Source organism: Quercus robur, chromosome 10, assembly GCF_932294415.1.
Source record: "Quercus robur chromosome 10, dhQueRobu3.1, whole genome shotgun sequence".
NCBI lineage: Eukaryota > Viridiplantae > Streptophyta > Magnoliopsida > Fagales > Fagaceae > Quercus > Quercus robur.
The window spans coordinates 3,726,270-3,751,505 of NC_065543.1; the positions used below are offsets into that span (position 1 = coordinate 3,726,270).

General features: G+C 36.1%; 2 protein-coding genes across 4 annotated transcripts; one reads left to right on the forward strand and one right to left on the reverse strand.

Moving 5' to 3' along the window:
• The first annotated feature begins 9,584 nt into the window (after positions 1 to 9,584).
• On the forward strand, positions 9,585 to 15,691 carry LOC126704451 (nucleolar GTP-binding protein 1-like). 3 transcript variants are annotated; one of them, XR_007648183.1, is made up of 4 exons: positions 9,585 to 9,727; positions 10,075 to 12,134; positions 13,152 to 13,247; positions 15,412 to 15,691. XR_007648183.1 is itself a non-coding variant. In XM_050403483.1 (3 exons), the coding sequence occupies exon 2, from the start codon at positions 10,109 to 10,111 to the stop codon at positions 12,122 to 12,124; it is 2,016 nt and encodes a 671-aa protein (XP_050259440.1). In that variant the 5' UTR covers positions 9,585 to 9,727; positions 10,075 to 10,108; the 3' UTR covers positions 12,125 to 12,134; positions 13,152 to 13,417. The 3 variants fall into 3 exon arrangements, 2 of the variants coding, with proteins under 2 accessions (XP_050259440.1, XP_050259441.1); XM_050403483.1 differs by lacking the exon at positions 15,412 to 15,691 and having other exon boundaries at positions 13,152 to 13,417; XM_050403484.1 differs by lacking the exon at positions 15,412 to 15,691 and having other exon boundaries at positions 9,604 to 9,727; positions 10,078 to 12,134; positions 13,152 to 13,417.
• A 4,099-nt stretch (positions 15,692 to 19,790) lies between these two features.
• On the reverse strand, positions 19,791 to 22,430 carry LOC126702399 (UDP-glycosyltransferase 74F2-like). Its single transcript, XM_050401087.1, has 2 exons — positions 21,681 to 22,430; positions 19,791 to 20,626 (listed from the first exon to the last, which is right to left on the reverse strand). The coding sequence occupies exons 1-2, from the start codon at positions 22,323 to 22,325 to the stop codon at positions 19,904 to 19,906; spliced, it is 1,368 nt and encodes a 455-aa protein (XP_050257044.1). The 5' UTR covers positions 22,326 to 22,430; the 3' UTR covers positions 19,791 to 19,903.
• Between the last annotated feature and the right edge of the window lie 2,806 nt (positions 22,431 to 25,236).

The window sequence follows — 25,236 nt, forward strand, 5'->3', positions numbered from 1 at the left end:
CCTCTTCAAGATGAGATCCCCGATGTTGAAGCGCCTGGGCTTCACCATGGCATCATATTGTCTTGCCGTAAGATTTTTGTACCTCGCTATTCTCTGTTCTGCATCCATCCTGACTTCGTCCATAAGGTCAAAGTTAAGACGGAGCTGTTCTTCATTTTCTTCAGCTTGATACTTCCTCACCCTGTGGCTCGTCATATGTACCTCTGTCGGCATAACTGCCTCACTTCCATAGGCTAGTTTAAAAGGAGTTTCCCCTGTTGGAGTTCTCACTATCGTTCTGTAAGCCCACAAAACACTTGGTAACTCATCCGGCCATACTTCCTTTGCCCCTTCGAGCCGAGTCTTGATGATCTTCAACAAGGATCGGTTTGCTACTTCTGCCTGGCCATTGGCCTGTGGGTGGGAGGGTGAAGAGTAATGATTCTTTATTCCAAGCTGTTCACAAAATTCCCTGAAAAGTGTGTTGTCAAACTGTCGTTCATTGTCAGACACTAGTACCCTAGGTACCCCGAATCTACATACAATGTTCTTCCAGACGAAATTCTTGACATTCTATTGTGTAATTTTTGCTAAGGGTTTGGCTTCCACCCATTTTGTGAAGTAATCTATTCCTACCACCAAAAATTTCATTTGCCGAATTCCAGTTGGAAAGGGCCCCAAGATGTCCAGTCCCCATTGTGCGAAAGGCCAAGGGGCCATCATTAGCGTAAGATACTCTGCTGGCTGTCTAGGAATGTTGCTGAAGCACTGACATTGATCACATACCTTAACATATGCCTTAACATCAACTTGGATGGTTGGCCAATAGAATCCGCTACGAATGACTTTATAGACGAGTGATCTGGCTTTTGAATGGTTACCACATGTTCTTTCATGAACCTTCCTCAACATGTAGTTTTCCTCGTCTGGAGCCAAACACCTTAGGAGAGGCTGGGAAAAACTCTTTTGTATAACACTTCGTCCATAAGTATGTACATGGCTAATTTGACCCTGAGCTTCCTAGCTTCGTCCTTCTCTTCTGGAAGACTTCCGTCCTTCAAGTATGACACTATTGGGGTCAACCAATTTTCATCACCCTCTATCTGCAGCATCTCTGGAAGGTCTATACTAGGCATGTATTGTATTGCATCCAACTCGTCCGTTGCTTCATTCACAGACGCTTCCTTTGCCAGAATATCTGCTTCCACATTCTCTTCCCTTGGGATTTGAATGAAATCAGCTTCTTTGAATTTCTTCACAAGGCGCACTACCTTCTTTAAATATTTCTTCATTCTGTCTTCCTTGGCTTCACATATCCCATTTACTTGGCCTATAACCAACTGAGAGTCTCCCAAGACAAGTATTGAGTCTGCTTCTACAGACTTAGCCAACTCCAATCCCTTTAAAAGTACTTCATACTCCACTTCATTATTAGTAGTTTGGTATTGCAAACGAGTCTTGTACTTTAATTTGTCTCCTTCTGGTGACTGCAAAACAACTCCTATTCCTCCAGCATGCAATGTAGACGATCCATCTACATGGACGACCCATTTTTTATTGTACTCTCTTTCACCAAGATCCTCATAACTCTGAGTGAACTCTGCAATGAAATCTGCTAGGGCTTAGGCCTTTATTGCATTCCTCAGTTGGTACCGAATGTCAAATTCACTAAGTTCCACCGCTTATTAAATCAGCCATCCTGCAGCTTCCAGCTTGTTCATTGCCTTCTTGAGCAGATGGTCCATCATGACATTGATGACATGAACTTGGAAGTAATGTCTTAACTTTCTAGAAGTTGTTATCAGTGCAAAAGCCAACTTCTCTATCAATGGGTACCTTCCCTCTGCTCCTTTGAGTGCTCGGCTAGTGTAGTACACGAGTTTTTATACTTTCCCTTCCTCCCTGATTAGAGATGAACTTACGGCATGTGGAGACACCACTAAGTACAGGTACAGTTCTTCTCCTTGCACGGACGGACTTAATAATGGAGCTGTAGTGAGATAGTCCTTCAAGTCTTGGAAGGCCTTTTGACATTCGTTTGTCCATTTGAATGCCTTCCTGAAGACTTTAAAGAAAGGTAAACATTTGTCTGTGGCTTTCGAAACAAACCTGTTCAAAGCAGCAACTCGTCCAGTGAGGGATTGAACTTCCTTGATATTCTTCGGTGGTTCCATGTCCAATATGGCTTGGATCTTGTCTGGATTCGCTTCGATTCCTCTTTGCGAAACCATGAACCCCAGAAACTTTCCCGACGATACTCCGAATGCACACTTACTTGGGTTCAATTTCATCTTATATCGTTTAAGTGTTTCAAAGGTTTCCTATAGATCGTCCAAATGGCTTCCCTCGTCTATGCTTTTCACAAGCATGTCGTTGACATAGACCTCTACATTCCGTCCTATCTGTGGACGAAACATGTGATTAACCAACCTTTGATAAGTTGCCCCTGCGTTCTTTAAACCAAAGGGCATCACCTTATAGCAAAACAAGCCTTGGTTGGTAATGAAGGAGGTTTTTTCCTGATCAACTTCGTCCATCTTTATCTAATTATATCCTGAGAAGGCGTCCATGAAACTCAACAACTGATGGCCAGCCATAGAGTCCACCAATTAATCAATGCGTGACAAAGGATAACTATCCTTGGGGCAAGCCTTGTTCAAATCAGTGAAATCTACGCATATTCTCCACTTGCCATTTGCTTTCTTCACCATCACCACATTGGCTAACCAATCCGGGTAATAGACTTCCTTAATAAACTATGCTGTGGTCAGTTTCTAAACCTCTTACTTGATTGCCTTATCCCGCTTAGGAGCGAACACCCTCTTCTTCTGATGAACAGGCTTAGAAAAGGGGTACACATTCAATCGATGAGTGATTACACTTGGATTGATTCCCGGCATGTCGTCATGACTCCATGCAAAAACATCGATACTCTTTCTCAGGAATTGGATAAGGTCTTTTCTTGCCTTCTCCTTCATACCTGTTCCAATTCTGGTGAATTTCTCGAGATCATCTTCTTGCAAAAGAACATCTTCCAGTACTTCTGTGGGCTCTGCAACAACCCTTCTTTCCTCAATACTCATTGTCTGCACCTGCTCCTCCAAAGCCATCATGGCTAAATAGCATTCTCTAGCTGCCAACTGATCTCCTTGTGCTTGCCCTATCCCGTACTCCGTAGGGAATTTGACTGATAGATGGTAGGTAGATGTTATCGCCTTCCAACTGTTCAGAGTTGGTCTTCCAATAATGGCATTGTATGTGGACAAACAATCCACCACGAGAAAATTGACTTCCCTGGTTATCTGCTGCGGATATGACCCTACCATTACTGGTAATGTAATAATGCCTACGGGTTGCACCTTCATTCCTACGAACCTTATCAATGGTGAGCATACTGGTCGAAGTCGATCCCACCCAAGCCTCATCTGTTGGAAGGCAGGGTAGTACAATATATCTGCTGAGCTTCCATTGTTAACTAACACTCTCCTGGTTGTATAATCTGCAATAAGCAGAGTAATGACAATTGCATCATCATGCGGGTGATGAATCCTCTCAGCATCTTCGCCGGTGAAGGAAATGGCCGGCTCGTCTATTGATCTCGTCCTTGGTGATCGTCCAAAGAGTTGGACGTTTTGCACCACTTTGAGATACATTTTCTTCGACTTGGAAGATTGCCCCGTCGAGTTTCCTCCAATGATAATCCTTATCTCTCCTAGTAGGGGCCGGGATGATTCCTCCATTTTTCCTTTCAACTTCTCATCTTTATGATCCCTTCCAACGAAATGCCTCAGCTTTCCTTGTCTAATAAGATTCTCAATTTGCTGCTTTAGGTCATAACATTCATCCGTGTCATGCCCATGGTCCCTATGGAAGCAACAATATTTACACTTATTACGCTTATTAGGATCTCCTTTCATCTTCTTTGGCCATTTTAGAGAAGGGTCATCTTTGATTTGCATGAGCACCTGATCAAGTGAAGCGTTCAGGGGCGTGTAGTTCTGGCTTCTTCCCAAAGGACCCGTCTTCCTATTATCTCGTTCCTTCTTATCTTCCGTCTGTCCCTTCTTTGGACGAGGGCCTTGTTCTGAGTGGCGTGTTGGGTGCGCTTCCATCCTTTCAGTTCTTTTCCTCTTCTTGGCTATGATTGCATCTTCTGCATTCACAAAGTTCTGAGCCGAATGGATGAGCTCAGCCATGGTTTGAGACTCCTTCTCATATAGCTTGTGGATAAATAGATCAGAATTAATCCCATTATGGAAGGCCGCCAATAGAAGCTTGTCGTCTACCTCGTCCACACTAAGGGCTTCTCTGTTGAAGCGAGTGATGAATGACTACAGGCTCTCATTCTCCCCTTACTCTATGGTCAACAATTTGGACGAAGGACGCTTGTGTCTCTGTCCCCCAATGAAATTGTTAATAAACAATTTGCTCAACTCTTCGAAAGAACCTACAGAACTTGGGGGTATTTTGCTAAACTAGACTCGTGCTGGACCTTTAAGGGTGGTAGGGAAGGCTCTACACATGATTTCATCAGGGACCCTTTGAAGGTGCATTGTCGTCTTGAAGGTAGCAATGTGATCAAACGGGTCACGCATTCCATCATACGAATCTAGAGAAGGCAGCTTGAATTTTGATGGTAGAAGATGACCGTTGATGGAAGCCGTAAAGGGAGAGTCAGTTTTGTGGACCAAATCTTCTATAGGATTCGTCCTCCTCATATTCTCTTTCATTTCCTCCATGACTTTCTTCATTTGGTCCATCTCTTCCTTCAAGTGTGGTACCGTCCGTGAAGTGGTGCCTCTTAACTGACTTCCAATTTCAGTATTTTCCCTATCACCATGACCCTGTGTTTGTCCTCCTCCTTCACACTCCTCACGTGTCTGTCTTCTCTGATTGATCTCCATTCTTAACTCTTGGTTTTAGCGAGTCAACTCCGCCATTGCAGCCGCCATAGATTGCACATGCTAAATAGACGATGTCTACATGACTAGTGCAGATTGGTGATCGCGTTAGGGGTCGTTTGAAGCGCCTCTGCTTCCCTGACGACCTGGGCTAGTAGCCCTTGATCTGGTCTTGACCATCCTAACCTTTTGTCGTGGAAAAGAAAACTACAAAACAATCTCTCTTTCCCACAGACGGCGCTAACTGATATCGCTTCAAATCAGTAAGGTGGATGCTCTGGCTTCAGTGGGCTACTAAACGGTGGAAAGCCTACAAAAAGCAATTACACTGTCAAAAAAGGGATCGGAGAAGACCGGCCAAACCCCCCACCCCCCCGATGGCAAAGTTAATCTCACAGGAAAGAAGTTCCAACTTTTTGGGAGTCAAGTCTCAGAATGGTCTTACCTCTCTTGGGTTCAGATTGGTCCTTTATATAGAGATCCTGGGGACGGTTATTTGTCCAATAACCTCCCCAAGATTTGTGGAAGCCAATGAGTCCGGAGTTAACTTTCTCAACGGCTACTAAAGTTGTAACCGCTAATGGAAGTTAACTCATTTGAGGGATTCATGGTGATAGCTACGGGTTTAGTAACCGCTACAAAGAGTCGAGAGTTTTCTAAGTGTTGCGTATTCGTCCGTCTAGTGTATGACGATTTGGTCGTCCTTGGACATCTGATGATCGTCCATGGACGACCTTCATGGACGAGTTTATCGTCCATGGGAGACTTCATTGATCAAGAGCAATATTATCGTCCATGAACATTTTTTCTTCTTCTGGGGTGATTCTTGATCCAACTTGCTCTATTGGCTTTGGACGATACCTTTGGACGAACTGGAGTTGGACTAATTTTCCACTTCCCCATCACATACAATACAAATTAAATTGTATAGAAATGGTTATAGAAAAAAATAAGAACGTTTAGAAATATTTATCAGATTAAGTCCAATGAAATAATACTTTGGTTTAATAAGTTTCAAATAATTAGGGGGTGTTTGGTAGGGGTGTTTAAATAACAATTTTTAATGTTTAAACACCACAATATGTATTCTTGCAACACTTTTAACTCACATGTATTTTCACAACACTTAAACAACGATACTAGAAATCTCTAACCAAACAGGCCCTAAGATGTCGTGCTCTAGAGTGATGATTGTGGAGAATTATTTACTACATCAAACTGTTATATGTAACTTCCTCTTATGAAATATGAATATCACACATGTTTTATAATTCATACCTGTTGGGGGACCACAGTTTAACTTCCTATAACTACTCTAAAAACATGTCTATCGAGCATGATGTTGAATGTTATAAAAGATTCGAGTGTGTCTTCTTCATCACCAATTTTTTTGAGGTGGAACGGCACAGCTCACAGTCCAACAAATGGTATCCGAGTCAAAGTCATAGATTTGAGTCACAAAAGTGTTATTGTAAGGGAGGGATTATTAATGGGGAAACCACAATTTGACTCCCTACAACCACTCTAAAAATAGGCCAGTGAGCGTGACGTCAAATACCATAAAAAATTTAATAGTGTATTCCTCATTATCAATTGGTTTTGAGGTGAAATGACATAGTTACCCTTTAAGAGATAGCCCTTGACGACGATATTCAATACTATAACTACACTTCTTTTTTTCCTCTATAATCTTGGTATAACACTATGAAAAAACAAATCCGTTGACATCATTGCTTATGTAAACATTATAAGAATAATGCAAGGTCATGTCGGCTTTCTTTGTCTATTATATATGAGGTGGTACATGCTGTTTCCATTGCACGTATCCTCCCTCTCACATGGGGGTGGACCTCAGTGAGGAGGAGGATACATGTAGTGTGAGGTCAACCCCCATATGAGGGAGATGATACATGCAATGGAAACAACATGTATTTTCTCGTTATATATGGCCAATATTGCGAGAGTTCAAAAGGAAGTAAAAATAAAAAGGTTAAATTGTCATAATAACCATATCATGAGCAAGGATTATTATATCTAGGTAAAATTTTATAACAATAATAAATTTAATTTATATTATATTAAAAGTTAATTTTTTTTATTATAATCAATCAATTATTAATTGTTTGAAAGGTTTTAACAAATGAATTTAATAATTTAACTATTATTTTAACACTCCCAAAGTAGAACTCGAGGCCCCTTGGAGCCCAAACTCTAAGCCTTAGACAGATACCATCCCACCTTAAAGGCAGAAGACGCTGGCTGTAGCCAATGTGAAGTTTGAGACATAAGAAAATAAAAAATAAATATATAATATTATCATTCTCATGACTATATCATGAGCTAATTAAGTTATTGCATTCGGGTAGAATTTTATTACAATTAAACTTTTAAATTATACTACAATAAAAATGAACTTTTATTGCAATTGATAAATTATTGACTACCTTGGTGAATTTAAATATTTAACTATTATTCTTACCCCATCACATGAGTCCAATCTCTCCTTTAATAAGTGGGATCTAACACGTGATGTTTTTAAATTTTAAAAGAGGAGGTAGAGCAAAAACAATAGTTTAAACTCTGGACAAGCTACTTTAATACCATGATAATTTACTGAAGTTTTCCGCTAAGAAATGATAAATTGAATTATTTAACCATTATTCTAACAAAAATACATCATTTATTAATTAGTTATGAGATGAAAACTAGTTTTTCAATTTAAATACAAGTTAATCAATATTCTTGTTCGAAGTCCCTCTCTCACTAATTGCCTCTAGAGCCAACCTCTCCATTTCTTAGCATTCTGATAAAGTTAATTATTATAACAGTAATACATCATTTATTAATTACTTATAAGATGGAAACTAGTTTATCAATTTATATACAAGCTCATCAATGTTCTTGTCCGAAGTACCTCCCTCACTAACTGCCTCTAGAGCCAAACACCTCCTTTTTCATTTCTCTTCCTCTCTCACCCTCCATTACTTCCCTAATGCAAAACTCAATCTCTTCTCTTCTCACAATCCCGTTCTCATCAACCTTAACCTTAATTCCCACCTTCCACACATCCTGAACAAACTTGGCATCTGTTGTTTGGTCGGTCCATTGTGGCATACCCACCTTTGGCACTCCCACAACCCAATTGATGATACTAATAAAGGATTCTAATGTGAACAGGTTAAGCCCATAATCATTATCATTCTTGACCCAGTTGTCAAGGTACTTCGATGGAACTGTTGGCCTAATTGTTAAAACTTGACACAGACACTTATACTTGTAGAGTGATCATTGCACCAATGGTGTGCGGATCTACAACTTATTATAAAAAAGCACGTCACATACAATCAATCTTTATTAAGGTACATAGGTTAGCACATGAAAATTCTTATTATTCCATTCATTCAAGTTTATAGTGCCAGCTTTCCTTAAAAAAAAAAAAAGTTTATAGTGTTAGCAACTTTTGACATATATGAAAGAATGATTTTAACATCTTATTAAGAAAACCACTTAATTGAAAATGTGTTAATACTTATCAAAAAAAAGATAGAAAAATAATGTCGATAGTTTCATCATCATTATGCGAGATGTAGAGTGTGTTTGGATAGAACTTATTTTGCTGAAACTGAAAACTGAAAACTGAAAACATTGTAGCAAAATAATTTTTAAATATGTGAATAGTGCTGTGGGACCTATTTTTAATGAAAAAATTGATAAAAAATGAAATTTGTGGGTCCGTGAACAGTGCATATGTGCACTGTTCAAGGCAGAAAGTCCACTTTTGCGGTTACTGTTCATTGAACAGTAACCGCAATACTCAAAACGCGTGAAAACAAAAAAAAAAAAAAAAAAAAAGGAAAAACGCAGCAAACGCAGGAAAACGTGGATCCAAACATACACGTAATTTCAAGCTAATGATCTATGTAATTAAAGTCACTTTTTATTATAATTAATTAGTTTTTTTTTTTTTCATTTACATAATTAAATTGCTTAACTCTATTTTTGAATAGACAAAATTTGATTCCAAACATATTTGGAGCCTTGGGCTTCAACCCCCATTAAGAAGAATATATGCGTTTTTGTCATGAGCAATGAACATGACTCACTTAATCTTAATTATACTTGATCCAAGTATCCAACCAACCATATGAGTTAACAAGCATTACACATGACAGGGACATATGTTGTCTTTTTATAAAGAGCTGAAGCCCAAAGTTCCAAATATTTCTTAAAGCATAACTTCTTCCTTTTTGGATAAAAAACATCAGAGGAGCTAGATATGAAGAAAGTTAAAAAGTGACCGTAATATATTAATTAGCACATTTGAGCATATCATTGAATTTCTTAGCCATAATCTTTTATTTGGATGAGGAGAAAGAGAGAGGAAGGGTGCTCAGAAATCTGCTACCCTTCCCTCCTCACTCTTCCCCTCCATTCTAGACTTAAAAGTTATAATACTAAACCAATCACCAGAAATAAATAAACAAACAAACACACAACCCGCCCCACCACAACGCATACATACATATAATATATATATAGGTGCTTGGAAACCATTAAAAATTAATAAGTAAATTGGCTATTAAAATCATGTTTGGGGCATTTGGGCCCCTCTCCTCCAAGAACACATCAGCCCAGGCCCAGCTCAACAAGGAAAGATAAAGACAGACCCCAAAAAAATTAAAAAGCCCAATTAAAGGCCCATTAAAACTACTAGCTTTTCACCAGGTACGTCTCTAAAACCCTAAACCTAGCCTCCCTCTCTGTTTTTTCCTCTCTCCAAGTACAGAGAGGTAATCAACAAAGCCGCATCAACCACGCCGCCGGACTCTCCAACCTCCAATTTTCAAGTATTTTTCTCTGATGCTCTTTCTCTCCACGCCATACGTTTATAGTTTGTGTGAATTTGTGCTGACTGTGGTGTTTGGTTTTTTGCTGAAGATGATTGTGAATTGAATAATTGACAAAAATCCATCCATAATGTTGTTTTTTGGCAACTATGTTTGTGGGTTTTGTTGATTTTGCTTGCTTGGCTTTTGGGTTAGGTCCATTTAGGATTTAAGAATTCTGGGTATTGCATTTTCTGGTTCATTTTGTCTTTTCCGAAATATTGGTGTTTTTGATATTATCATTGGTGTGGTAGTGTGAGTTTATGAATGAAATTTTAATTATACTTTTCACTACTTTGTTGTTGTAGTAGTAGGGGGGGTGATAGCTGGTGAAGCTTTAAGATGGTGCAGTATAATTTTAAGAACATTACTGTAGTTCCAAATGGGAAGGACTTCATTGATATAATTTTGTCTCGTACTCAACGGCAAACGCCGACTGTTGTCCATAAGGGCTATGCTATCTCTCGCCTACGCCAATTTTATATGCGTAAAGTGAAGTATACCCAGACGAACTATTATGACAAGCTCTCTACAATCATCGACGAGTTTCCTCGTCTTGATGATATCCATCCTTTTTATGGAGATCTTCTTCATGTGCTCTACAACAAAGATCACTACAAGCTTGCCCTTGGCCAAATCAATACCGCAAGGAATCTGATTAGTAAGATTGCTAAAGATTATGTCAGGTTGTTGAAGTATGGTGATTCGTTGTACCGATGCAAGTGTCTCAAGGTTGCTGCTCTTGGTCGCATGTGCACTGTCATAAAAAGGGTTGCTCCTAGTTTGGCTTACTTAGAACAGATCAGACAGCATATGGCTAGGCTACCTTCAATTGATCCAAATACTCGGACGGTCTTGATTTGTGGGTATCCCAATGTGGGCAAGAGTTCCTTCATTAACAAGATCACTAGAGCTGATGTGGATGTCCAGCCCTATGCTTTCACCACAAAGTCGCTCTTTGTCGGTCATACAGACTATAAATACCTAAGGTATCAAGTCATTGATACACCTGGTATTTTGGACCGGCCTTTTGAGGATCGCAATATTATTGAGATGTGCAGTATCACAGCTTTGGCACATCTTCGAGCTGCAGTGTTGTTCTTCTTAGACATCTCGGGGTCTTGTGGATATACCATTGCACAACAGGCTGCACTTTTTCACAGCATTAAGTCTCTGTTTATGAACAAACCTTTGACTATTGTATGCAACAAGACTGATTTGCAACCACTTGAAGGTTTATCAGAGGAAGATATGAAGTTGGTCATGGAGATGAAAGCTGAAGCTATGAAGACGGTGATTGGTCAAGGAGGTGAGCCTACTGATGACCAAGGGGTGCTGCTGACCATGAGTACTTTGACTGAGGATGGGGTAATTGCTGTGAAAAATGCAGCTTGTGAGAGGTTATTGGATCAGAGGGTTGAAATAAAGATGAAATCCAAAAAGATAAATGATTGCTTAAATCGTTTTCATGTTGCGATTCCAAAGCCACGGGACCAGAAGGAAAGGCCACCTTGTATACCTCAGGCAGTTTTGGAAGCTAAAGCGAAGCAAGCAGCAGAGAAGGAAAAGAGGAAAACTGAAAAGGATTTGGAGAATGAGAATGGTGGTGCAGGTGTATACTCTGCTAGTTTGAAGAAGAATTATATCTTAGCTAATGATGAATGGAAAGAAGATGTATTGCCAGAAATTCTTGATGGGCACAATGTATATGACTTCATTGATCCTGATATTTTACAAAGGCTTGAGGAGTTGGAACAAGAAGAAGGGCTAAGGCAGGCAGAGGAAGTTGATGATGATTTTGAGATGGATGGCAAGGAATTGACTCCGGAAGAGCAACAAGCATTGGCTGAGATTAGGAAAAAGAAAAGCTTACTCATTCAGCAGCACAGGATCAAGAAAAGCACTGCAGAGAGCCGGCCTATTGTACCAAGAAAATTTGACAAGGACAAGCAGTTCACAACCAGGAGAATGGGAAGGCAGCTATCTGCTTTGGGGCTGGATCCATCTAAGGCCATTGATCGAGCCCGTAGTAGGTCGAGGGGTCGGAAGAGGGAGAGGTCACCTGATAATGATGGTGGTGATGCTATGGATATGGATGTGGACACACCTAACAAGAGGCTGCGAATGAGGTCTAGATCCCGATCAAGGTCAGTCTCACGGCCACCGGGTGAACTTGTCCCTGGAGAGGGCTTCAGGGACTCCGCTCAAAAGGTTAAGGCACAAAAGCTGGCAAAGAAATCTTCCAAGAAGAGGAACAAGGATGCACGTCGTGGTGAGGCAGATAGGGTAATACCTACTTTGAAACCAAAGCATTTGTTCTCTGGGAAGCGGTCCAGCGGAAAAACTGATAGACGTTGATTTACTAGAGGTAAATCCATGTGCATTGCCTTTTCATTTTCACTTGAGCTTGTCTTTTTATTTTAACACACTTACAATTTTTCTCATTGCTTATCTATATATATTAAGATCGCATTTTTGTTTTTTTGGTATTTAAGAGCTCTTTTCATTGTTTAATAACTAGTATTTACACTGTATGTTGAATGTTGATGGTTTCGCTGTGTGCCTGTTATCTGAGGCTTCAGGTGCATTTTTTTCTTTCTTTCTCCCTTGCATGCTTTTGGAACAGATGTATCTGTTTTAAGATTTTCAGATTTTATGGATGCTGGTAAATGGGAGGATGCCAAAGCTGTAAGCAGCAATTATTTGGTTCTTGATTGAATATGTGTTGATGATAGTGCTCACCTTTCTTGTAACTTGGTTCTACTTTGAGACATTTTAGTCGTCAAATCATTCTATGCATAAATTTGCTAAAACATCAGACAATGTAACCTATATTATCCGAGATTCCTGGGTAAAGTATATATTTGGCAGTTCCCTTGATGCTTGATTATTATTTTTTTGAGAATTGAGTGCAGTGTTAGTAAATTTTTATTAAGCTCTTTGCTGTGCATCCATTGGATGGAGAAGTTTGGTATGTTGATTACATTAAGTTTCTTAAATGCTAATATCATATCGATAGGTGTTAGGTGCACGTGTTTTCTTCCTTTCCCCAAAATTATTTTGGAAACAAGAACATCCCCTTTTATTTTCCTCACATGCAAACCAGCTTATATCCTTTATTGGATATGGCTAAATATAAGATATTGTTCTTGCATTGGAATATTTTTTAGCCATGTGGAATAATCTCATGCTGCTTACATTCTTGCATGGGCTGTTTAACCCTTAAGAAAGGCAATTGGAAGAGCTTAGAGGTCTGCTTTATTGACTACTTTTCCCATTCTAGGCTTTATAATTGACATCATATTATGATATTAGAGACAAAAATTTTCAGAATCTTCGGGAGGTTTGATTTCTTTAGTAATAATCAAGATGCTTTTTTGTACAGGGCATGTTGGTTCATGGTTCGTGGGGACAGAATTCCTTGGGTTTACTTGCAGTCAAGAAAGAATTTTGTTCGATCAATTCTTTGGTTTGGCTGTAGGTTGTACACTTCTTTACCATGGCAGCATATCAGCAGATTCTTGTTATCTTCTTTGTTATAGCATAATGTTGAGGCAATTTTGAGTTTGAGAAACGATTTAAATTATAATTTTTCCTAAGTGACTAGAGCGTGACTTAATATTAAATTTTTTGGTTGGTTTTTCCTCTTAATATCGTAATGTGTATTAGTTCACAGATGAATTTGGCTTAATTGCGGTTTGTTAGATACTCCAAGACCCAATTCAAATTATGTTTTCATTGATGGCCGTTTTGAAACAATTCTCTGATTCAGTCAAATTCTTTGCTTGGTTGTTTCTCTTAATATATGAAAGTTACAGTACATGTTTGAGTGAAAAATGCAACTGAAACTATGCCAAAATTTGGCCGCATCCAAAGCCCAAGATAAAGAAGAATCATAGACTATGCAATCAATAGGGTGCCCCAAGTGTTTGTACTTTTTGACGAGTTCGGCTTAAAGTCTTTGAGCCACTGTCTTTCAAACGAGTGAGATTCTCGATTCTATCTTTTTTTAATTTAAAAATTTCCGATTTCACAAGAAAAAGAAAATGGACATATGACAAGCTGCGATCTATAGGACAGAAATTTTAGGTTTTATTTTATAAGATGACTAACAGGTATTCATTCCCCAAAGAATGCAAATTAAAAAAGTGTAATGATGCACTTGCTAGAAGGGGTGGGATTTTGTAATTTATAACATTCTCCCAATCTGATGCTTTGTTATTATTGTACTAATATTCAGACAAAGTTGGCAACTTGGCATGTATTATGATACGCAGTGTGTCTACTAGTACTAACCTTTACCATGGCTTCAGTCCTAGGACAGTTTAAACTTTAAAGAGATTGAATAAGAGCTAACAATATATTACAACGTAGGAAATTGGAAAATCAAACTGAGGAATTGGAACCTGGTACAAAAAATATTGGTTCGAGTAACATGAGGTGCCTATATACTCTAATATTGACAGGTAATAATATATATAAATATGTATATATACACCTCGTTGAGCATGATACAACAATGTTAATGCATTACCACAAGCTAATGCTCGATATCTTTTACCTGGACGAGTAGAGCATAGTGAATTCATGAATTTAAATTATGGATTGCATCGATGGACTAGGATTTGATTGCTATTGATCCTCGTTAGCGCAGATTATAAATTTTTCTAGTAACAACTTTAGTTCAACACTTGTGATTCGGAGAGAGAATAATTTGAGAGACTCAAAGTGAGAAGTTAATATAATGCTATATATGAACACCACATAATCCAAAAACTTAAATCGATGAGTTTGGGTCCAACTAAATTGTAGTATTAAGGACTCACTCTTGTAATTAGTATCTCTTGTGGGACTTAAACACTTGACTAACCATACTACCCACATGTAAATATTTCAACAAATCTCCACATTCAAGTGTGAACCTTCTGCTAAATCACTTGTAACATTTTTGTTATTTTTTCTCTTGAATGAAAGTCTTTTTCTGCACAATCTAAGTGTCATGCATTACCTTCACCAATAGAACGCACTTTACTCAATTATAGGTGGAGCGAAGATGGAAGTCTTCCTTGCACAATAATGGCAGTCACCAACATGCTTCTAGTAAAAGCTTTACTTAACCATGGGTAGAATTGAGGAGTCTTCCTCTTAGTTGGTTTTATTCACTGTCAAACACTTCCCTAGTTGAACCATTGACTCGAATTTCGTAAATCCACTTGTTGGGAAAATAAGAACTTGAAAAGATTCTAGTTGAGTAGTTAATATAATATATAAGAACACCATATAACCCAAAGGTTTTGGTAATACGTTTGGGTCCAACTATGTTATATGAATCTCTCACTCTTGTAATTAGTATCATCAACACTTTACTAATTAATCACACTACTCACACATAAATATTTCAAACTTAAAAATTATTAATACGAAACAACTAAAATCAACTTAAAGAATAAGGCTAATCCCATAATATACATAAAAATCCTGATTCTGAATTTCGACTATTTTTTTTTTTCCCTCCAATTGGCTTCTTTCATTAATTGATTAAGATTCTCCACATCTTAATAATCAAGATGTGGAGACAGAATTCCTTGGGTTTACTTGCAGTCAAGAAAGAATTTTGTTCGATCAATTCGTTGGTTTGGCTGTAGGTTGCACACTTCTTGACCATGGCAGCATATCAGCAGATTTTTGTTATCTTCTTTGTTTTTTGCATAATGTTGAGGCAATTTTGAGTTTGAGAAACGATTTAAATTATAATTTTTCCTAAGCGACTAGAGCGTGACTTCATATTAAATTTTTTGGTTGGTTTTTTCTCTTAATCTGGTAATGTGTACTAGTTCACAGATGAATTTGGCTTAATTGCTGTTTGTTAGATACTCCCAAGACCTAATTCAAATTATGTTTTCATTGATGACCGTTTTGAAACAACTCTGATTCAGTCAAATTCTTTTCTTGGCTGTTTCTCTTAATCTTGTAAATATGTATGAGCTTCAATAACCCATGATACACACGATAAATATGAAAGTTACAGCACATGTTTGAGTGAAAAATGGAACTGAAACTAAGTCAAATTCTGGTCACATCCAAAGCCCATGATAAAGAAGAATCATAGACTATGCAATCAATAGGGTGCCCCAAGTCTTTGTACTTTTTGATGAGTTTGGCTAAGTCTTTGCGCCAACGGCTTTCAAACGAGTGAGATAGGCATGGAGACTCTGCGATTGGTGAAAGCTGCCCTCATTATAGCCATCTGATATTTTGTGTCAAATTGGACAGAGGCTGATGACTTGGGCTGCATGGTCTTGAAAATGAAATGAATGATGGCAAATGTGGCTGTAATCCCTTTGGAGGCTAATGGGTTTGCGTGGCCTTGACTTGGGTAAGATAGTGCCAACACATGGGCTCCATAGCCTTTATTTTCCATCTCTATCTCTTGGGATTACGTACTATTACTTTATTTCTTTTCAGGCAATTGAAGGAATAATTGAACAATGAACAATAATCACGAGCAAGCTATTTGTAGGCATCGGGTATGCAAGTCAAACATGTGTTCAACTACTTTATAGTTTATATTACATCAACTGGAGAATGATATATGTAACTTGTTTTGATTGCTTAAAAATAAAAAACGAACAATAATTGAGCAAGCTATTTGTAGGCATTAGGTATGCAAGTCAAACATGTGTTCAACTACTTTATAGTTTATATTACATCAACTGGAGAATAATATATGTAACTTGTTTTGATTGCTTAAAAATAAAATAAAATAAAATAAAAAAGGCACGCAACATGTAGTGATCAGTGGAACATTTAGCGAAATACTTAGATTGGGATTGAGAATTTATATCCATGTGTGGTGCGCCATTACTTCTGGATGCACATTTTTAGAACAAAAATTATCGATTCTATTTTTTTTAATTTAAACTTTTCCGATTTTATAAGAAAAAAAATGGACATGTGACAAGCTGCGATCTATAAATATTTTTTTTTTTTGGAACATTTAGAATAAGACAGACATTTTGGAGAAAATGGGCTTTTGCCCTTTTTTTTTTTAAAAAAAAAAAAAAAAAAAATCTAGCATTTTGTCCCATTTCCCAAACTAATTAAGGAAATGCCACTGTTTTGAAACTCGATTTTCTAAAAATCGAATTTCAATTTAAAACTCGATTTTTGGACAATTAAGTTATAACAAATTGAAAATAAAAAAATAAAAAAATAAAAAAATAAAATTTCTGGAACTCGAATTTATGGAACTTGAGTTCATAGAACTCATGTTCCGTGAAAAAATTCAAGTGGAACTTGAGTTCCATGAACTCAAGTACTTTACATGGTACTCGAGTTCATGGAACTCGAGTTCCCAAAAAAAAAAAAAAAAAAAAAATTTCTAAGTTCATGTTCGCTATAACTCGATGTTTCTTAAATCGAGTTTCAAAACAGGAATATTTCTTTAATTAGCTAGTTTGGGAAAGGGGGCAAAATACTAGAATTTTTGTGTGAAAGGGGCATTTGCCCATTTTGGCCTAGAAAATTTTAGGCTTTATTTTATAAGATAACAGGTATTCATTCTTCCAAAGAATGCAAATTTAAAAAGTGTGATGATGCACTTGCCAGAAGAGGTGTGAGATAGGAAGGGGATTTTGTAATTCATAACATTCTCCCAATCTGATGCTTTGTTATTTATACTAATATTTAGACAAACTTGGCATGTATTATGATATGCTATGTGTCTACTAACCTTGCCGTTTAGTTGTTAATGCAATTCCATATTTTACCCCCAAAAAAAGTAAATGAAATTTTCCACTAGATATTTGGCATGTTTATATATATACACACACACCTCGTTGAGCTTGATACAACAATATTAATGCATTACCACAAGCTAATGCTCGATATGTTTACCTGGACGAGTAGAGCATAGTGAATTGAATTTAGATTGTTATAAAAAATAAATTAAAAAAAAGAATTGAATTTAAATTATCAATTGCGTCGATGGACAAGGATTTGATTGCTATTGATCCTTGTTAGCACATATTTTAAATTTTTCTAGTAACAACTTTAGTTCAACTCTTTTGTTTCAGAGAGAATAATTTGGAGAGACTCCAAGTGAGAGGTTAATATAATGCTATATATAAACATCACGTAATCCAAAAACTTAAATCGATGAGTTTGGATCCAACTAAATTGTAGTATTAAGGACTCACTCTTGTAAATATTTCAACAAATCTCCACATTCAAGTGTGAACCTTCTACTAAATCACTTGTAACACTTTAGTTAGTTTTCCTCTTGAATGGAAGTCTTTTTTTGCACAATCTAAGTGTCATGCATTAACATCACTAATAGCTAGAGCGCCCTTTACTCAACTATAGGTGGAGTGAATATGGGAGTTTTCCTTTGCACAACTATGGAAGTCACCAACATGCATCTAGTAAAAGCTTTACTTAACCATGGGTAGAGTTGAGGAGTCTTCCTCTAAATTGGTGTTATCCACTATCAAACACTTGCTGAGTTGAACCACTGACTCTTATTTCGTAAATCCACTTACTGGAGAGATAAGAACTTGAGAAGACTTCAATTGAATAGTTAATATAATATATAAGAACACCACTTAACCCAAAAGCTCTGGTAAAAGTTTGAGTCCAACTATATTATATGAACCCCTCACTCTTATAATTAGTATCATCTCAAAACTTTACTAATTAAACACACTACTCAGACAAGAACATTTCAAATTTAAACTATTAATACAAAACAACTAAAATCAACTTAAAAAATAAGACTAACCTCAAAACACTAAGATGCATGCATAAAAATCCTTATTCTGAATTTTGACTCTTTTCCCCTCTCCAATTGGCTTCTTTCCTTAATTGATTAGCATTTTCTACATCTTTTAGGTCTTTGAGTATTAGTTGGGTTCAGCCCACACCTTTATGCCTTAACTAAAGCTCATTGGCGTGTAAATTCTCAATTACCTATAAAACATATATAATTCAGAATGGGTCAAAAGTTAACATAGAAGTAACATTAAATATGCAAATATAAGAGTAATTTGTTTAATATATTTCATGCTCATCATGAGATTTTTTTTCATGTTGGATATTAAAAGGAGATATTTTGCTAATTTTAAAGTTTGTAGAAATATTTTGGTTGGTTTAAGATTTTAAGGGATATTTCTATTATTTTAAAGGCTTTTTTGGTATTTTGGAGTTTTCAAGAATATTTTGGCTATTTTGGTGATACATTTTCCAATTTGATGTTTTAAAGGGTTTTTTTTCCTTTTTTTTTTTCTTTTTTTTTCCTTTTTTTTATAGGTTTTATGGGTTCTATTATCCTGAAATAAAAAAGGGATTTCGGGTTCATGAGAAGGAGGTTTTAGTTTAATTAAAAGTAGAAATCCTAAAGGATGAAGGGGGAGAGCAAGAGGCAGGAGAAAATGCTCAACACAGAGCATTATGCAACAAACTAAAACCAACGTTGCTGCACAAAAATACTCCACAACCACTTCAATTACAGAAATCCAGACACCCATTTCCTATAATTCAGCAGGTCCGAGTGTAATTCTCTATCTCACTTGGCAGCACTCCCCAATCGACTGCCCTTTCTCTTGATCTCCCTTGCTCAACAATCATTTGTTATCTTCCTTATTTTGTACTTTTTTACTCAAGAAGTAATGGCGTGTTTATTATTTCCGTTGCATTTTTCTTCCTCTTGCATAGTTCTGACTCTGACATTGATGGTGCAAATTCTCTCTCACTCCCTTTATATAATGGATTTACTAATGAATATATTTATATCGGCATTCATGAATATATTCATTTTATCTCTCTAAATATATTAGTCTAGCTAAACATATTTCTTAACCTCTTTTTGTATGCTTCGTAACACATATCCCACATTACTTGAACATGAGAAACTCTCTTTTTCTTTTTCTTTTTTCGTACTTTATTACGTTATTTTGTTGCCTAAGATAAAAACACAACAGCAGTGGCCAAATAATGACCAATTGGCGTGAATCTTGAACTCGAGTACTTCAAAGAACCCAACTTTAATCGCTAATTTATCCAAATGTGATGTGTACTCCAACAATCATTTAATCATCATTCTAATAATAACAATTCATTTATTACATCATGAGACAGAAACTAGTGTATCAATTTAGATACAATTTCATCAATGTTCTTGTCCGAAGTGCCTCCCTCACTGATTGCCTCTAGAGCCAAGCCCTTCCATTTTATAGCATTCTCTTTCATTTCTTTACCTCTCTCACCCTCCATTACTTCCCTTATGCAAAACTCAATCTCTTCTCTACCCACAATCCCATTCTCATCAACCTTAACCCTAATTCCCACCTTCCACACATCCTGAACAAACTTGGCATCTGTTGTTTGGTCGGTCCATTGTGGCATACCCACCATTGGCACTCCCAAGCTCAATGCCTCAACCGTAGAATTCCACCCACAATGTGTAAAAAAGCACCCAATAGCCTTATGTGATAGCACTTCCATTTGTGGGCACCAATTCACCACCATGCCTTTCTCTCCAATATCTTCCACAAACGTTTTTGGGAGCTTTGCTTCCTCTGAAGCCCTAACAACCCACAAAAAGTAGTAATTGCTTCCCTTAAAACCCAAAGCCAATTCCTCCATTTGCTTGTTGCTTAAATTGGCCATGCTACCAAATGACACAAAAACAACAGACCCTGCTGGCTTGGTGTCGAGCCAATTGATGATATTAATAGAGGACTCTAAAGTGAAGAGGTTAAGCCCATAACGGTTATCATTCTTGACTCGGTTGTCAAGATACTTAGATGGAACTGTAGGCCCAATTGTCAACAATGGACAAATTTTTGACATTGCATCCACCACCTGTTATAATAAAGCACAACATATAATCAGTCTTTAATTTGTTAGGGCCCATAATTGTTATTATTCTTTCTAAAGACTTTTTATCCTTTAGTAAGTTCATAGCTTTTCAAAACTAAACTTCTCTTGAAAATTGTTTAGTTTCCACACTTTTTCATAATTCTCATTTCTTGAAAAAATTTTACTTTCAAAAGAGGGTTTAAAACATCTTGCATATCCACATGATTTTCCTTTTAAACCTCACTACATAGCATTTGTATAACTTGACATAAAATATTCATAATTCCTTTGAAATATAAGCATAAGCATATTTATCTAAAGCATTGTTATAAAAACACATCTTACAAAAAAAAACATGGGCTGGTAGACCCTCATGTCATATTCTTTCTAAAGACTGATTATAATATATAAAATTTTGTTGATAGTTACGGCCTCAATTTTGCTAGGATGTAATGTCAAGCTAATCTTCTATCTAGCTGTAGTCAAATTTTTTTTATAATTAATATTTGTTTTTAGTATATCTTTATAATACTTAATCCTATATTAGGATGATGAAAAAGAGAGTAACAAGAAGAGAAGTAATTGCAAAGCTACTGAAATATAAAAACTAGTTAGATTATGTGTATCATTAAATTTCTTAACCATAATTTAGATGATGAAAAAGAGAGTAACAAGAAGAGAAGTGAAAAGCTATTGAAATATAAAAACTTATTGGATTGAGTTTATCATTAAATTCCTTAACAATAATTTGGATGGGAGAGAAGAGAGCAAAAGGCGCTTGGAATTCCATTCATCCTTTCCTCCTTCCTCCATTTGTTCTAGGAGAAGGTGTCTCTTGTGTCTGTTCCATGTAGCAGGCCCCTCACAAGCTTGGGGATACCTTATAGGGCCCAAAAACTTGTCAAAAATTTGCTCCATAGTGCGAAAAAATATCTTGTGCCGGATCCATAGAGCGGCCATGTGAGATAATTTTCACCGTGGAACGGACTTGTGAGATATTTAAAGCAGTTGCAAATATAAAGTAATAGCATTAAAAATGGTCTACAGCGTAACCTACCTCAGCCTCTAACTTGTAGAAGGTGTTGACAACAATCCAATCGGCTTTATCAGTGTTAGAAAATTGCTTCAGCACCATCTCAAAATAAGCTGGATATGATCCATTATCATAGATGAAGGATGGCATGTCTTGTAGCTCAAGCAACGGCATTCCAGGAATGGACACTGGTGTTGATGAAACTGGGAGCTTCAAAAGCCCATGATGCGTATAATAATATATGAAATTAACAGCACATGCTTGGGTGAAAAATGCAACTGCAACTAAGCCAAATTGTTTGGCCACATCCAAAGCCCAAGGCAAAAAAGCATCATAGACTAAGCAATCAATTGGGTGCCCCAACTCTTTATACTTCATGATGAGATTAGCTAAGGTCTTAGACCCATTATCTTCCAAACGAGTGAGATAGTCATGGATGCTTTCTGATTGGTAAAAGCCACCCTCATCATAGCCATCAGATATTGTGTCAAATTGGACAGAGTCTGAGGGCTCAGGCTGAAAGGTCTTGTAGATGAAATGGGTGGTGACAAATGTGGCTCTAAGTCCTTTGGAGGCTAACCTCTTAGAGAAATGGAGCATTGGGTTTATGTGGCCTTGACTTGGGTAAGGCAGTGCCAACACATGGGCTCCATAGCCTTTGTTTTCCATCTCTCTTTTGGGATTACAATTACTACTTCACTCTCTTTGCTTTTCTAGGTTAGTATCACAGATTATTAGTTGAGCCAAGCTATTTGTAGAGGGTATGCAAGTCAAACATATGCTCTCCAAAAGAAAAGGAATAAACAAAGATTGGTAGGTGACATTAGAAAATAGGTACATATGAGAATGAGAGGCCATAAATGGCCATATCCCAAAGACATTTTAGAAAAGGACAAGGGAAAGCCTCCAAGAATAATTTCTAGACAAATACAAAACTCTATCAATCAATTTTTTGATTAGTCCATAGGGATAATTTCAAGGGATTGAAAAGTCGGTATACATATATAAAATAATGATCTAAGTAACATGAGTTGACAATAGATTAAAAAATAGGAAATTGGAATCAAATAGAGGAATTGGATCGAGTAACATATGGTACCTATATATGATAATATAGTACAGGTAATAATTATATTGAAGGTGGCCCAAGTTCAGGGGCAGAGCTACAGATAAGCTTGGGAGCCATGGCCACTCTAAAATTTTATAATTTTCTTTATTTTATGTATAGTTATTAAAAACTTTACAATTTTAGCTATAAAAATAAAAGTTGGCCGCATATATTTAAGTTAGTCCAATGATGCTCATAAAAAATAATAAATTTTGTCAATTGGCCTAGTATATAAATAAAATAGTTTTTGTTTTCTCAAATTTATTTTTTACAGGTTTAATATCAAATTAAACAATTTCTATATGCTCATTGGAGTTTAGAAAATGCAAGTTCCCCTAAAAATATTATCTAGCGAATATACATATGTCAAAGTTAATAGTTTCGTATACAATATATTTATAAATTATGACTTATTTTAGTATCAAAATATATGTGTGTGTGTGTGTGTATTTACACATGGCATGATACAAAATATTAAGGCTTAGGATTTGTTTAGATACATCTTATTTTACTAAAAACTAAAAACTGAAAATACTGTAGCAAAATAATTTTTAAATATGTGAATAGTGCTGTGGGACCCATTTTTAATAATTTTTCTTTAATAAAGTGATTGTAGGTCCCGTGAACAGTGCACGGGTGGAAAAGTCAAAAATCATGGCCAAAAAAAAGAAAAAAAAAAAGAAAAAGAAGGAAGTGTGAAAACTCAAAACGCAGACGCAGGATAATTCCTATCCAAACAAACACTTATTGTGCGTTTAGATTTGAATGAAAATTATAAATTATTTTACTATTCAGTTTATTTTTGCTACTATTCATGGGTCCCACTACACTTTTAAGTTCTATTCATGAGTCTCACTATATTATTTCAACTAACTTTTATTTTTATCTACAGTACTTTCAATAATAAGTTTTTAGTTTCAGCAAAATAAATGGTATCCAAATAGATCCTTATTTTAATGCCCAATAACATTTTTTATTATTATTTTAATGGTCACATGTGCATTTTCCGTCTCTGATGTAACGGCAGGGACAAAAACAATTTGCGTTTTTCAGGATAAGAACTAAAAGTGGTAAAAATAAAAGTTAGAGACCAAAGTGGAAATCACGTAAAAATATAGGGATGAAAATGTGGTTTTCACCTAAAAAATTCTAGCTCCCCGATCCAAGATTGTTAATGCATGACCACTAATGCATTTCAGGGAAACAAAAAAATTAAAAAATAATATTTGTTACCTGAACGAGTTGGGCACTGCAAATTGCATTAAAATTTTCGCAAGCAATAGAAATATAAGGATTTGATGCCAATCGGTCAACGATGATGAAGATCTTCCGCATCGTATATAATCTCTTTTACGTTTTGTATTTAAGATTTCGTTTCTTTCCACGATGAGAAAACTATTTATTTTTGTGTTGTGTTGTTGTATTCTTTAACAATATTTATATTGTGAAAAAAAAAAAAAAAAAAAAAAAAAAAAAAAAAAAAAAAAAAACAATTTTCTGTGTTTTGATTCCTTTAAAAAAAAAAAAAGCATTAATTTTTCTATATTTTGAATTTCGATATGGAGATATTAAATAATAATTTTTAATTCACCTCTTTAAAGATTAAAGTTTTAATACAAAACAACTAAAATTTTTCAATATTTCAAAGGGTTTTTTAGGATATTTTTGTCATATTAGAAATTTTAGTAGTATTTTGAAAGTTAAATGGAGTTGTTTTGGAGGCTTTGGGGATGTTATGATCATTTTAGGAATTTCAATATATTTATTAATTTCTTTTTGAATATTTTGTTGTTATTTTGAAACTTTTGAGATTATTTTTAGAGATTTTAGAGTATGTTCTTCATTTGAATGTTTTAAGGGTATTTTGTCATTTTGTAGGTTTTAGGGGGGTTCTATTCTCTTAGAGAAAAAGCGATTCTGGTTTCATGGGATAGAGTTAGAGAGATTCTATTCTCTTGAGGTTAAAAATATTTTACATTATCTAAGGTAATATAACATTTTATATCCAAAAACTAAAAATAAACAAAGTATTTTTCCTGGTTATGGGAAATAATTTTAATTTTACCAAGATTTTCAGCCACCCAGATGTTCAAAAATGAGGAGAACCTTTTCCGAAAAATGTTTCAGACCCAAAACAAACATGAGTAAAAAGGCAAATTCATTTTCATTATAAAGAGGATCTGACTTTTTTTTTTTTGGATGAATTACCATTTTGATTTCTAAAGTTTACACTATGTAGGTCAATTTCGTCTCTATCATTTCAAATGTGTAAATTTAATCCTTAAAATTTTGGTATTATATCAAAATAGCTTTTGTCGTTAAATGATTAATAAAAAACACTGAAGTGACTAACTAACATATATATATATATATATATATGTGTGTGTGTGTGTGTGTGTGCGCGCGCGTGCATGCCTCTTAAGATGCCAATCATGCCATGTGGACTACCACCTATGAAATTAGAGATTTTTC